At 34.0% G+C, this 16,192-nt stretch overlaps 1 protein-coding gene across 1 annotated transcript in view; it reads right to left on the bottom strand.

Moving 5' to 3' along the window:
- Positions 1 to 791: 791 nt before the first annotated feature.
- The window catches only part of LOC584067 (AP-3 complex subunit beta-2), a 46,075-nt gene continuing 30,674 nt past the window's right edge, over positions 792 to 16,192 (bottom strand). Inside the window, exons 19-26 of the mRNA XM_030976685.1 lie at positions 15,181 to 15,265; positions 13,672 to 13,784; positions 9,864 to 9,893; positions 6,862 to 7,042; positions 5,765 to 5,900; positions 5,201 to 5,298; positions 4,366 to 4,510; positions 792 to 4,003 (exon numbers count right to left, since the gene is read on the bottom strand). Of these exons, the coding sequence (XP_030832545.1) occupies positions 3,850 to 4,003; positions 4,366 to 4,510; positions 5,201 to 5,298; positions 5,765 to 5,900; positions 6,862 to 7,042; positions 9,864 to 9,893; positions 13,672 to 13,784; positions 15,181 to 15,265 (942 nt within the window). The 3' untranslated portion in view covers positions 792 to 3,849. The remainder of the gene's footprint in view (positions 4,004 to 4,365; positions 4,511 to 5,200; positions 5,299 to 5,764; positions 5,901 to 6,861; positions 7,043 to 9,863; positions 9,894 to 13,671; positions 13,785 to 15,180; positions 15,266 to 16,192) is intronic.

The raw sequence follows: 16,192 nt of genomic DNA on the forward strand, positions 1-16,192 counted from the left end.
TCGCTGGTTTTACTATTTGGGAACGTATGACCTTTATCTGCCCATGCGCAAATCCTAATTACGAACTCGCTTGTTATAAAGAGGTGAAGGGGCACCTATCAGATTGCAATAGAGGCATTTCTCAGAGGCGTGAGAAGGGGCATTTTTTTAAAAGGGGAAGGGGCTCTTATCAAAAAAGAAAAGGGGCATTTATCAGGAAAAAAAAGGGCTTGTGTCAAAATTGTGAGAGGGGAGAAGGGGCACTTATGAGAATTGGAAGGGGCACTTATAAAAAAGGAAAAAGACACTTGTTAAAGTAAAAGGGGCAATTATCATATGTGAAGGGGGCACTTAAAAGAATGTGTAATGGGCACCTATTAGAATAAAAGGTGGCACTTATTTTTATATATAAAAAGGGTCACTTTAGGGGTACTTGAAAAAGTGGGGGGGGGGGCACTATGCCCCCTGCCCTGTGTATATCCCATAGAAATCATTTTCGGATTACGTAATTCATCACTGTAATATTAATTTGCACATTCAGAAGGTGAAGGACAAGGCTATTGGATTTGCCTGCATTTATATTTTGGAAGTCTTTACGAACTTGTCTGTGGTGTTTCTAACCATCTTATAAACTATCTGACAACATGGAATATATTATTTTATTCATTTTTTATTACAAATATCAGCATGTTTGATTCTCTTAACAATCAGGCTAAAAATCAAGCAAAACATTAATCCTCAAAAAAATAAACTTTCAGTCTTACGATTTTCGCTAGCTCTTATCTAATAACAAACAATGAAACAGTATGAAGTCATAGATATCAATATTTATTCATAATTTATATAAGTACTCTGCAATTTAATGTCATCCATTAAACAAAAAATCATAACTACAAGTGAAACAAAGGATAGCTACCACATTACAATTCAAAGATAATAGTAGTACTAGTTTAAAATAATGAAATCTAAATCTGTATGCTACTTAGCTCATTCACTAGTAGTTTTATGAGATGCGAGCAAATATAAATGCTTTTGATACAACCATTTTAATATTGAGCATTTTTAATACTGTCTATAGATGTAAATCTATTGGATTTGAATAGTTTATCCATGATGGTGCTAGATTATCATCATTCGATGCACACTGTTAGATTTAACCCACAACATCACCATAAAGGATATAAATATGAAACATATTTAGGCATTTTGACACTGAAATAGAAAATGTATTTTGCATGCTTTATTCATTGGTTGTGTGCCTCAATACATCATATACCACTTTTTTGTGGTAAATATGTAATTTTTCCATTGGTTTACTTATTAAAATTATCATTAATACCAGTATTTTTATCTTAATTATGTTTGAGGCAGTTGTGCAAAGTGTGTATTTACACTTGGTACAAAGTGGATGTGCAATGGGTATACATCCTAAATATTACCAACCAATAGTTTCTCTTCTTGTATATGTAAACACAGTGTATGAAATGTATTACTGTAATGCTGTTGGTCAATCAAATCAAATCGCAATCAAATATTTTGGCTTAGAATGCCTGACACAAATAGAATGCATAACCTAACACAAGGTGGATCTGTAGGCAAACATATTTGTTTGTGGTGTCTGCACAATAGACCTACATCTTATATCGATTACAATGATATTAGCTGGTTCTACTTTATTGGGGTCTGGAATACATTTTATCCGATACAGAATCCCATTACCCTTGTGGAGGATATTACGCTTCTAACTTGGGCAATATATTCTTGGACTAAAGTGGAAATCTACCTTAATGATGTTCTGGTATTAATAAAAGCAGAAAGGCAAGAGAAACAAATAATTAGTAAAATTTCGAGCAATATCCGATCAAACGTAGGAAAGTTATGAGTTTTTGAATTTGTCATCAGTGAAACACAAACGGGCAACTCTGTGACGTATCTTGTGAGGTCCTCCCCAATTTGCTTAGTACAGAAAATTTCATCAACCTCATTTTCTTAGTTATTGAGAACAGAAAAAATTTGTTTCATACAGGGGTCATACAGAAACAGATTTTGTTAAAGTACTGAGCAAATGGACTTGCTAGATTCGTCACAGAGTTGTCAATGTGTGTTAGATTGATCGCACTTTCAAAAATGCATAACTTTCTATTTTTATTTAGAATTTTTAATCGGATTTTGCTCAAACTTTTACTGACGTGTTCCTTTAATTTGTCTGCTCTATTAAAACCAACTTAATATCAGGGCAGACTTCCCCTTTAAGTGCCATGATCTGCCATCACATATTTGCTAGGTTAATGAGTTGAGAGGAATAGTCTTTCGGTATTGATGAAGGCGATTCTACAAGGAATGAATCACTAAAAACATTCTTTGTTCTAAAATCTAGTTAGCTTTTCTATTGTGTTTTGCCTTTGATACATCACACAATTTTTGCTACATTTTGATCTTCAGAATAAACAATAGCTCACTACACTTACTACAGCTAATAAAATGATTGTAACACAAACAAGACAGTCTCAATTATACTTCAATTGCACACTAACATTAAGACAATGCTTCATACTGTACCATGGAATGCTTTTCAGGACATTGAATATGAAATACTGTTTGAAAACTCTTACATTCACGTTATCTGTTTGGAGCCAGAAAAGCGTTGACTCTACTAGTACATTAACGCATGTGAGTTAAGGCCCTAATATAATGGCCCGAATTCACAAAGGAGGTTTAGATTTAACCCACGTTTTAACGCATCATATGACGTCATCACGCCGAGCTTAGACCATGGATTATTACCATGGGTTAGATTTAACCCAGGCTAAATAACCCACGATTTATAAAACCATGGGTTAAATGTAAACCCCCTTTGTGAATTCAGGCAAATATCTTCCTCATAATTAAACATGCAAGATTTGAATTCTTAAACACAGCAGTGGTTCTAATTAAAAAAAGAAAAATCTTTCCCAGGTCATCTCAAATACAGGCCATCTAAAACATTGTAATCTTAGGCATATATCAAATATATCATATAAAGACACATCCCTACTCATACCTGCTGACTCCTTTGTAACAAGAAAACAAGATTTCTGATGTTTTTATATTTGTATAAAACTTGTATGAAACACTTGTGTATTGAAACAAGTTTTAGAGAAAGGTTAGCTAATCTTTGGAAATATACTACATGTCCAATGAGAGACTATGGATTAATAATGGTCGAAAATTCAGAAATTCAGACTAACTTGGATAATGCATGGTACTAATTGCTGAAATCCATTTTAGAGATAGCATTGCTATCAAACAGGAACATGCACATTCATCACATCATGGTATAACTAGATGGGGTTTTTTTGGTGACATAATGGCAAATATAGTCTCACAAAATATAACATTTCCAATGAATGTTAGAAAGTTCAAATAAAACATATCTGCTGAAATAATTTGATATAACGGCTGAGAGATATAAATAGATATACATGTATGAGGATAATGAGCCTGCCAGGAATGTAATACACTATGGTGTCGCAAATCTGTGTAAATTTTTGTTCATTTTTCAGTGTACAATCTTTTCAGCAAATGCAGGGCAAACAGAGTCTTTTGATACTCATGAAAGCTGTCGATACTTTCAAAATCATCTCTCTTGCCCGCAAAATGAGCAACCTCCCTTTCCCACATGAGAAAGCTAGCAATGGATATAGTCAGAGCCAGAAGGGTGTTATATCTGTATTAAAGTACACAAGTTAATGCCCTTCTTGCTCCAAACAGAAATGACTGCTGGATAAAACTCTGTTTCACAAATGACGATATTCTACCACAACACCCACTGAATGAAATCCTATAAACCACGTATTTTGAATTGAATCCTAAATAAAGCTATGGGTAGCATCACGCCTTTCCTAAAGCCTTCTTGATATCTTTGACCAGCATGTTACCAATCACCATCTTCTCGCAGTTAGACGTGATCCTAGCTTTGCCCTCGCTCAAGACCTGCACCGTCAACAGGGCCGATGTCCCGGCGGATACCGTCCTTCCAGAGAACCTGGTTTCACAAGACATAGAGGAAGGTCAACTATTACTCTTTGGGGTCGTTTTCATAACTTTAAGTTGGACTAACTATGGCAGGCTGTTCATGCCACTGTTTGCTCTCACCGTTTACTGGCATCGGTCTCTCAAGGGACTTACAAATCATGGTCACAAAACTACAGAATTTACATTTTTTATTATTCATTATTGAAGGAAAATATCTTATCTAAAGATCATAATGAAATTTGAAAGACAATACTAATGTAGAACTTCCCCCAAAACGAAAGGGCTCGAAAATGGCTTGAAATGGCCAAAATGAAACTGATTGAATCTTTGTGCAGTACAAAACGTACGACCATCTTTAATCTGAGGTCTTACCTGTATATGAGTTTACTGGGATCACTGGCTGGGACGATCTGAATGTTGGCCGTCTCACCCACACACCTGATCAAATCTTTCTCTTCTCTGTTGCTTGCGTCTATGTCGCACTTATCGGAGTGTTCATTCATACCCGTAAGCTTAGCTGTCAAATAAAGACAGTAGCAACGACATACATACATAAGACAATTCAGAGATACAATCTGTGCATAAATAGATATAGGTTATTGTACCGAATTGGAAAACGAACTGAGAAACCTATTAGTTTGGCTATAAGACAAGGACAATAATAAATGATAAATAAATGGAGAATAAATTGGGCGTGGGCAGAGTCTCTATATTGTTAAGTCATACTGGGAGGCTCCTTGAAAGTAAATCTACTGTGCTATTTAAGGTCATTTAGGCCTTCCAAACCGGTAATAGCCAGGTGGATGCTGCAACTGGAGCCCAAATGTTCGATCCTACATAACTTTCGAAATATAAGGTCAAAATTATGAATAGCACAGTGCCCCAATGTCAGTATGATCTTTCACAATGCACGTTTGTTGATTCCATTTGCTAGGATAACGCTAAATTTTGTCAATGAAGGAGAACAAGTAGTTACAGCCTATATGCACTAGTTTGGCCAGGAGGGATTAGACCTCCCTGCATGGTCACTGACAGATGGTTATCTCATCAAATCAGCTCTCAATTAACATAAGAAAAAGGGGACCATGGGGGACCAATGGTCACTGATTAGGCATTGTTTGCTATATAGAGGGTGCAAGTATAGCTATAAGTAGTGCAGTGGGGCTTTAAAAGATTCAAGGTCGATTAAAACTGATGATGAGCTTACATTGTTGGCCTAAGAAGTCTCTTTCACTGAGTGCAATGGGTTGTAAGAGTTCTCCTATGGGTGCTTTCACTGTCACACTGAACTTCCGCGATTCAGTACTGAAAGGAAACAAAACAAAAACAAAAATCATACAAAAATGAACGTAAAATGTAAAAGACTTTCCCCAAAATCAACCTTAGGCAAATTTCAATAACCTTATCCATCATCCTTTAAATTTTGTGTACCTTACAACGACATACTTTGTATTTGGAACATAGGGTAGAGAGACCCAAGGGTGACAGTGATCAGTTTGCTTCTCACCTCCCAGGGGATGCCAAATAATTATAATATAAACAACAATGTTAATGATTATAATATTAATAATCATCATCATCATCACAATCGTCATCATCATCATCATCATAATTATCATAATCATCATCATAATCATCATCATAATCATCATCATCATCATCATCATCACCATCATCACCATCATCATCATCATCACCATCATCATCATCATAATAATCATCGTCATCATCATCATCTTCATCATCATTCCTGAAGTATCGCTGAACTTACCAGATCTCAAAATTGGCAGGTTGTGTTGTGTCCCTGAAGTCAATGCCAATGATTGCCGTTGTGGACTGACTGACGGAAAGGTTGGTGATCTCTGGGAACTCGTGCAGTTTCATACCAGCTGCCAACTTGGTCTCTCCTAGAAGAAATCGACAAACAAGATGAATATATCGGCTTTTCTTCATTTAAAGATAAAGTTGAGTTCTGGTCATGCGATTGCATTGTGAAAGAAACGTTGTGGAATCGATCAGAAAAGGTTGATCATCTAGCATATAAGTATTGGTGTATACTGCAGGGTTCTGGAATCATCAAAATGATAAGAAATTTGTCCCAGTCTTGGTAAGGTTGCAGGCACTGTACAAAGAAAGATGTATATGGGACTACACGAACATGTGGCATAAAAATCTGTCCCGATTTTTATAATGTTACATGCCATATTTAGAATATTAAGGCATTTGAAGAGCCATGCTTTTCAGTTTTATTGGATGTTCTTCCACACTTGCATAATACAATGATAATACTCACAACCTATTTTTTCACCTCTTCCCAGAATTCAACGTTCTCTTTATACAAAATAATAAGAAAGCAAGTACAAATTTGTAAGCAACCTGTCGGGAGGTCAGACATAATGCATTAAGTCCTATTCTAGGGACTTGGTAATGAGGATTAATGCCTTCAAACTTGGATTTAAACCTATGACCTCCCTGCTTACAACACCACTGCTGTACCATTAAACCTCTGTACCTCCTCAAATATAATTTATAACTCATCGATGTTATCCTTATCCTTCTTCTTACCTAGCCTGCAAGCACAGACCCTACATGGATACTTAATTACAATGAATAAGTATTGTGTCTTGAGTGAAGCCTAGCCCAGATCCACTTCATTTTATAATAATTAAAAGACAGTTTTAAGGCAAAAATAGTCGATTCTGACTGAATACCAAATAAAACAAAACAAAGAAGAAAAGGGTTGTGCCAAGGCCAGGAGCAGCTACAGTAATGGGCCTATGGTCTACAGTCTCTGCATAGTCTCCTAGCTCAGACCCTCTGTTTTACATTACGGCCGACAAGGGTCTGTTCCTGCAAACTACTCCTTACCTATGCTAATGTTCTGTATTTTGGCGGAACTGTTGTTGACGAAAGTGACCTCTACAGCCACCATAGTGGTAGAGTAGATACAGGTCGTTCGAGGGAATCGGTAGGTCGCTGATAAACCCCCGCTGTTGACCCGATTCAAAAGCTCAAAGGTCTCCTTAGAAGGAAACATAACTCCACCAGCCTGTACGGAAGAAAAAGAGTATTGACGTTAATGGTTTAACCATTAGTAATGTCTCATGGCAAATTGGCAACACGTCATGATGAGCTCATGACCAAATGACTGCTTTGTTTCAGAGCTTTAACAACAATTCATAAACTGCATGTACATGTATCATTAAGAGAAAAAGTTCAATGCAGGCGATATGTATATCTTCAAGTTTTAGCTTAAGACGAAATGTGAGTATTTGTAGAAAACACAAAACAAGTTCATGTGTGCAATAAATTTGAAAATTGCAGTTTGTTCATTGTGGCATTATGTGCAAATGCAACATATTCTGCGTTTCTTTCTACCAATTTTTGTCTTGATCATCCTAATTGAAAGCTAGATCAACTTTGAACTTCTTTCAAAGAATCACATTTATTAAAGGTAATGTTACACTTACAAACTACTGATACTGCTGTTTATGTAACATAAATTTGACAGACATTTTACTTTCTTGCATGAAGGTACATGTATCTAGTACCTCGAGGTGACTTCTGAGAAGTGTTTCTATGAAATTGTAAAAGGCTGATATAATCGTAGTGAAAATCTGTATTGAACACTGGCTGAGCATCTCAAAGGGAAAGGTCATGTAGAATCATCAATCATATCTGTATATCGTTTTAACCCAAGTTATTCTTAATTATATGCATCTAGACACCAATGTGCTTTATGCTACTATAAACTACACACTCTATTGGCGTTACAAGTGTAGAAAAAAGGCCACCACAAGCATCTACATGTATCCGCTAGTCTAATTATTCATCTAAAGTTTGATAATAAATAAAAATAGCATTTGAAAATTATTATTATTACTATTAGTTATCAAAATATCCACAACAATACTATATCACCTACAAATAGAAAAAAACAAAAATTAATAAAAACATACAAAACCGATCAAATATATTGAATTTCTAGAAAATAAACAAATAAATAAATAAATAAATTGCATGTACACTAAATAAAAGTACAAAATGCAAGAATAGCATTCCCTCCACATGCCCAATCACTATTTCTAAATCTAAACACAAATTCATTCAAATGATAGTGTTAACACTATTTTCCTTCTTTAGATTAGTCAAATCATTAAGATGTCTTTAAAACAAACACAAATAAAACATTAATTGCCAGTGAAGAACCAAGCAAGTTTTTACAATAACCTGATCTTCCCACATGCTTTCATTTTACTATCAGGACTACCAGTAAATAACTCTTGCTGGGCTTTATATACATTGATTTCCTTTATTGATGATTTTATAGTCAAAACAAACTTGTCAGACAACTCAGAAAATGCCAAGTTCCCTTTGATGTGGAGCACAACAAGTTCTTGAAATGAAATCAAATATGCTGCAATATAATCTCATATGTAATATTTCCTTGCATGAAACTTTTATAATGCCTCACAACTTGCAAATTTTGCATAACTTTCAAGGATGAAGGTTGTGGTTATATTGTTTTATTGTTTAATTATTCAGAATGAATGTGATGATCTCCAAGAAGATGCACATGGACATCTTCCTATATCAATTGCAAACAAAATTGCAGTAAATACCTGTAACATATGCTAAATCACACTGCTCTTTTTTGTACAAACTTATGTGCATGTCAAATAAGCTGAACTTATAAAGGCTGAAAGGGCAGATATTTTGGCAAGGTACATGTATAATGTCTGAACATGAAAGCTATAAATATGAATATTGTGAGATATCTAAGAAATATGTTTTATCACTTATTAAACAAGGTACCATTATATAATATTCAGACACATTTCATATACCACAGGCATTTCATCTCATCTATAAACTACCAGTCATCACCAATTCACCACCACCATCTTCCAACGATGATACAAATGATTTTTGTTTATCATTTCTACAAATAAATATGAACAGCTGTCAAGATAACACATAATTGATAATTCCCTTTCATGTTTATAAACCCTTTTTTCAATGAAAATATAGCTTATATATATATGCAAACAAGCATATAATGATATAATAGACATGTATAATGATGAATACATTTCCACACATGATAGTGGAAGGTTATCAAAATGCATAATTGTGAATGTGTGAATCCCTTTGCTGATGATTCTAGTAACTACAGTGAAGCTAAATCTATTAGAGTGTCCAACCTATGTGAAATGCCTTCAGCATTTGATATTGGATAGAATTCTTTTATAATTTACCTATGACATTAATCATTAATCTTATGCTGCTCCTTTTGTAATGACATACCGTAGTTGTTTGCATGACAGACAAGGACTTTGTACTTTTTTTGGAAAAATTAATCCACTTGAATTCATGCTTAAAAATCAATGTTTGATTCTGGCCGCTACCAAAGAAAATTGTATAAAAACTTTAGAAGGTTATATCCTCAAATGTAATCTAACAAATCTTTGATATTGGGTCAGCTTTTATTTGAAAAGATAATTCCTTGGTTTTTTGTAGTTGGGGGGGGGGGGGGGGGGGGTTAATCAAATGAAATAAGACACAGGTTCAACACTCCAGATCTATTCTGTTTAATAGCTAGATGAGTGAATGAGCATGATATAATGTAAAACCAGACAATTTTGCATACATGAAATGCTTCAGATTCAGAGCAACACTTTTCCATAATTTCGCGTAAGTTTCTTGTCATATTTGCAATTCGCCAAAGTTTCATCTTGCAAAGTTTCTGGTTTTACAGTTAAAGTTGTCCCTCTTGAACCCATGATTGCACACAAGTCATTTCAAGAAGCATGGGATGCAATGAATGAATAAAACCATTCTTTCTAGTTCTAGGATCGGTTCTATTTTACCTTGGCCATCTGGGACATCTGCTCTGAACTCTGGTACAAAAAAACATGAAGGAATTCAAAACTTAGGACTTGAAGAAAAAATCAACAAGAAATGGTTGGCTTAAAGGGCTCTTCTCAATCGTAAATTCCCACATGCCAAAAATTAGGTAGTTCTCAAGCCACAAAAAGTAGGAATACAATTCATTTTGTTCATGTGTTTTTTTACACAATTTTTTTTTCAGAATAGAGAGGAATCTTTGGTTCATAACATGAACATCGAATCAAGCTAAAATAAATTCAAAATGAAGTCATTCCTCCAAAATATGAATGGTTGGCAGCTTTGTGTATTTGATGACAACCAAATGAATGAAAAAGTATTCCATATACCACCTAAAAAAAAAAAATTCTTTCTTTTCTGGAATCAATCATTGTCAAATCTTAACTGAGTAAAATCGTGAAGAGCCCTAACCCTCCTAGGAATACATGAAAAACTGGAAAACAAGACCACTAAGGAAAATATTATCATGTTAATAGGTATTGAAATTGGGCTATATTTAGATGAAATACAGCATCATGCAGTTAGACAAATAATCAAAGATGAAAGGGACTGATACCCAGTTAGATAACAAAATAAATCATGCAGGAAGAAGAAATGCACATCAAGTTTGTCTATTTTTACTTTTCCTTTCCCAGTTAAATATTTTTTAAATTAATTGGATAAATAAACAAAATAAAGTATAGTAAATTTCAAAGAAATAAACATAATAACTCGAATTCCATAGAATCCATATGCACATCCATTTTGTAACTTTCTATCCTATTTATATGTGATAAGACTAAAGTCAAATTAGACTGAACATATGTAATATAGTTAAAATTGCTGAAATTACTTATAATTTATGTAGGCAAAATATTTTTTGTTATAGGGAGAAAGCTTTCATGAAAATTCAATTTACCAAGTCAAACAATAATTCTTCATAATTCAGATTTTTTTTGTTCAGTAAAATTCTTTTTTTGACAAGATATTGAGAGCAGTGGTATAACCCATAATGAATGCATTTCCTTGTAACTAACATCCCAGGATATGGATCATTTTTTCTCAGGCTTTAACTAATATATTATAAAAGTACTTGGTTTATTCAACAAGAAGTCATTTAGAGAGAAACATAGCACGAGTCATGCATTATTATCACTTGTTGAAAAGGTAGCTCATGCTCTCGACTCCTCTTATCATATGGTTGGAATACTCCTGGACTACTCCAAGGCCTTCGACACGATCAACCACGATATTTTGCTTCATAAACTTTCTCATTATGGTATACGTGGGAAGGCCTTGGAGTGGTTCAGGAGTTACCTTTCCGATAGGAAACAGTTTGTATTTCTGGATGGTCACACTTCTGAATTACGAAATATTAATTGTGGGGTTCCTCAAGGTAGTTTGCTGGGCCCGCTTTTGTTTATTATTTATATTAATGATTTTTATAGATCATCAGATATGGCGTCTTTTATATCATTTGCTGATGATACAAATTTGTTCTTTTCACATACAAATCCAAATACTCTTGTTGAAATTGTAAATTTTGAATTAGAAAAAATTATTCAATGGATCCGAGCTAATAGGCTGTCTTTAAATTTACAAAAGACTAAATATATTCTTTTTAGTAATTCAATAGATTCTTTGCCAACTGATTTAGTTTTTGATGACACTCATTTGGAAAAGGTTACACATTCTAAATTTCTAGGTGTAATAATTGATAATAAGCTTTCATGGAAAGTTCATGTCGATAACATTTCTAAAAAAATTTCGAGAAATATTGGTATATTAAATAGACTTAAAACACAACTCCCATCTTCAGCATTATTAACATTATATTCATCCTTAACATTACCTTATCTGAATTATGGCTTACTCGCATGGGGTAACGCTCATCAGAACATTTTAGACAAACTTTTATTGTTACAGAAGAGAGCAGTTAGAATTATTTCCCAGGCAGATTTTCGTGCACACACTAATCCGTTGTTTTATGATAATAATATTTTGAAAGTAAAAGATTTGTATTTGCTTCAATTAGGTCAATTTATGTATAAAAATACTAATGATTTGCTGCCAAAAATTTTTAAGACTATGTTTTTAAAAAATCGCTCTTTTCATCAACATTCAACTAGACAATCGGAAGAGTACCATTTGCCATTACTTCGAACTTCCTTCGCTAAAAACACTTTTATCTATGATGGCCCAAATTTGTGGAATTCCTTTACTGATTCATTGAAAAATGCCCCTTCATTATATACATTTAAGAAAAGATTAAAAATATTTTTGTTCTTAAAATATAAAGTAAATTAGTTTGATTTACCCCCCCCCCCCTGACACCCACACACACACACTAATACTTACACATTATACACGATGCATCATTGTCTTGGTCATTTTGAGGAGAATACGCGCATACTTTCCCCTTATTTTCTCTTTAATAATTATATGCGCAGTTATCGATTTATACGGTCTTACTTTTTACTGATAATCTGATTTGTATTGACAATAGTATACGGAATGTAGAATAACTGATTTGTTGTTTTGGAAATGTTATGTCCACGTCTGTGCAGTATATTCGTTTTTTTTTTTTTTTTTTTTTTTTTTGTTATTGAATGTCTTTCTCTGTCTTACATTGTCTCTACTTGTTACTGTTCTGTCTTCGCGGGCTTGTCATTGTCTTTACTTTATTTTTTTATTTTTTTTATTTTAAAAACAAAGAGCAAACTTTTATATTAATATATTTGTGTTTTTTGTTCTGTATAAGCTAATTTGTGTAATGCTACTTTGTTATTTTGAGGGACCCATAATCTACAAGTATCCACTTTTTAATGGGTCCCTCCATTTCCATAGAAAATATCAATTTTTTTTGTATTATGTTATTCAAATTTTGTTTATATGCATTTTAAGTATTTGTAAATGATATTATTCACATGTTATCTTGTTCAATTTTTTGTTTTGTTTTAATGAAATATTGTTCTGATTTCTGTGGAAATGGAAAATAAACTTGAATTGAATTGAATTGAATTTTGAAATATTAAATTGAAGTGCTAGTCATGTCAACCTTAAGAATATAATTTAGTTAGTGGATATTGAAAGAGATATTGACAAATTTCACATTTGTATCCCTAAAATAACTGTACAGTTCACACGGTTTTGATTTTGGTTGGCTTTTGGCTGGCTTTTGGTTGAAAATGATATATCAGGGATTAATTGCTCGCAGAAATTACAAGTAGAAGAAACAAAAATAACTGCGTAGAGTTAGAGCTACATGCATACATGTATGAGAGATACACATGTTATGATACAGAAACTTTACTTTGTTTGGGCAATCATATCTCATAGTTTAAGCTTCTGCCAACCTTAAAATTGAATAGGCAAGCTTTCGTCTACTCCTGGAGACTTTAAACTAAAGACTAAAAGAACTCTAAGAGCCCCAAGATTGAGTAATCCCTCTCAATCAGCAGTAGCAGAACAAATCCTTGAAACTGAACATGCCAATTGGATGGGATGATGCCCAAGTTGACTTTGAAATGCAATACTAGACTAGAAGCCAAGAAAGGTGAAGAATCCATCTGGATCTAAAGGATAACTCCTTTACTGAATAGTGATTTTGCCTTCTCACTGTCCCCTATCTTCGCTCCAGAGATTGTGAGGCAGCAGACAGCAAAGAACTGTTTGAAAGAAGCACCTGGCTTGAGAAAGTCCACAGGAGTCGATGAAAGCTTGACGACTAAATCTTAATGTTGGTAGAAGCTTAGACTAGGAGAAATGTTAAGATGTGTGAGATGTTCTTACCAAAGGTTTGTCACTAAGTGATAATCCTTGAAGATCTTTGGCTAGGGTAGGAGTTAGCATGCTGGTGGGCCCGGCAGGTGTCACAGGCTGAGAGGATTCTCCTGGTGGACCAACTAGAGAAACAAAGAGGACACCTTCAAGTTACAGACTGACTTATACAAACTAGAGAACACCTTAAACTTATGAATCGACGAGAGAAAAATAGAGAACACCTTAAAGATAAAGTTGAGTTCTGGTCATGTGATTGCATTGTGAAAGAAACGGTGTGGAATCTATCAGAAAAGGTTGATCATCTAGTATATAAGTATTTGTGTGTATTGCAAGGTCCTGGAATCATCAAAATGATAAGAAATTTGGCCAAAGCTTGGCAAAGTTACAAGCACTGTACACAGAATGGTGTATATGGGACTACATGAGCACATGGCGAAAAAAACCTACCCCCCGATTTTTACGTATTTTATGTCATATTTAGAATATGAAGGCATTTGAAGAGCCATGCTTTTCAGGGAACAGGTTTAATCTGATGTTCTTCCACCCTTGCATAATAACAATGATAACGCTCACAAATTATTTTTTACCTCTTCCCAGAACTCAACCTTCTCTTTAAAGTTAAGGATTAACTCAAACTTATGGACCTCCTAGAGTACTTCTTAAAATTACAGACCGAGTCATGAAAAACAGAGAATAACTCAAACTGATGGATCAACTGGAGAAACATTGAGAGCACCCTAAACTTATGGACCCCTTGAAGAAACTTAGAGAACTTCTTAAGTTGACTGACTGACCACTTGAAGAACTGTAGAGAACTCCTTAAACTTATGGAGCAGATGAAGAAGTGTAGAGAACTCCTTAAACTTATGGAGCAACTGAAGAAACTTAGAGAACTCCTTAAACTTATGGACCAACTAGAGAAACGTAGAGAACTCTTTAAACTTATGGACCAACTACAGAAACGTAGAGAACTCTTTAAAATTATGGACCAACTAGAGAAATGTAGAGAACTTCTTAAGTTGATTGACCATATGCAGAAATGTAGAGATCTCCTTAAACTTATGGACTAACTAGAGAAACGTAGAGAACTTCTTAAACTTATGGAGCAACTACAGAAACGTAGAGAACTCTTTAAAATTATGGACCAACTAGAGAAACGTAGAGAACTCTTTAAAATTATGGACCAACTAGAGAAATATAGAGAACTCCTTAAACTAATGGAGCAACTAGAGAAACACATTATCAAAAGTAACTTTCACCCAAAAAACAAGAAATTTTTTAAAAATTGCAAAAATTTAAGTGTTGTACTTTTTATGATTCAATAATTTTGTGGATTGAAACTCTTATGAAATTTGTGAATGTTTCATGACTGTGGTTTCTAGTTTTAAAGCATCGTAATAAAAACAAAAGGTTACTGTTTTGTGTTTTTCAACGGCACATGCAATGACAACAGTAAATTTCTCTCAACTGAATAAATAAATAATCAAATTTCATATAAGAACAGAGAGAGAGACTTACAGTCACCAAAATCTAAGAGTTGCATTGTTGATTCAGCTTTCTGTTTTCCTTTCTTCTGCTCCTTGGATGATTTCTGTGGTGTTTTCTGGTAAAGAAGAAAAAAAAAAAGAGTACAAAATAAATATGCACATTGGCACTAAAAGAACACAACATGCATCAGTATGATAGAAATTGCTGGACTATTTGTCTCTACGTAGAGTCAGTACTCTATGGAGTTTTCTGGTAGGAAAATACAAAGCAGGACAAAATAAATTTGAGTATAGGTACAAAAAACACACATCCCAAAACACACCCCAATATTCACCATCATAATCAAATATAACTGTTTTACTTTTTTCTACATATTTTCAGCAATCCATGGATTTTTCTAGTATAAGGTGAAACAAAATAGGACCTCATTTTCAAGTTGATGCTACAATGACTTAAAATGAATGGGCAGACAAAAAAATTAATGTTCATGTTGATTCCATGCACTGGTAGAACTACTTTGCAGTACAGAAGATGCCCATTCCATAGAGTGGTGAAGTGTGACGTCATAAAAAATCTATTTTTAGAATTTCTCAATTTTTTCTTCATATTCCGAAAGAACACCAAAAATAATGTCCAAATGTCGAACACCAATTAAATATGTTAAGTATTGGCTGAGTTATGACCATCTGAATGAATATATGTCCTATGGGAACTCAGTGTTATATGCTCTGGCTCCTAACCATTAGGAGCCAGAGCATATAACACTGAGTTCCTATGGGGAGTATATTTAATCAGATGGTCATATCTCAGCCAATATTTAACATATTCAATTGGTTTTCGACATTTGGACATTATTTTTGATGTTCTTTCAGAAAATGAAGTAAAAATTGAGAAATTCTAAAAATAGATTTTTATGACGTCACAGCTTCGGTACTCTATTGAATTAATTACATACCGGTACTTGAAAAACTACTGAGGCATTCAAATATTGAAAATGGCAACAAGCTGGCAAAGGAAAGAATGTTTTACTTTCCATTTGGTA

This window comes from Strongylocentrotus purpuratus, unplaced genomic scaffold (genome assembly GCF_000002235.5).
Source record: "Strongylocentrotus purpuratus isolate Spur 01 unplaced genomic scaffold, Spur_5.0 spur5_scaffold_9, whole genome shotgun sequence".
Classification (NCBI taxonomy): Eukaryota; Metazoa; Echinodermata; class Echinoidea; order Camarodonta; family Strongylocentrotidae; genus Strongylocentrotus; species Strongylocentrotus purpuratus.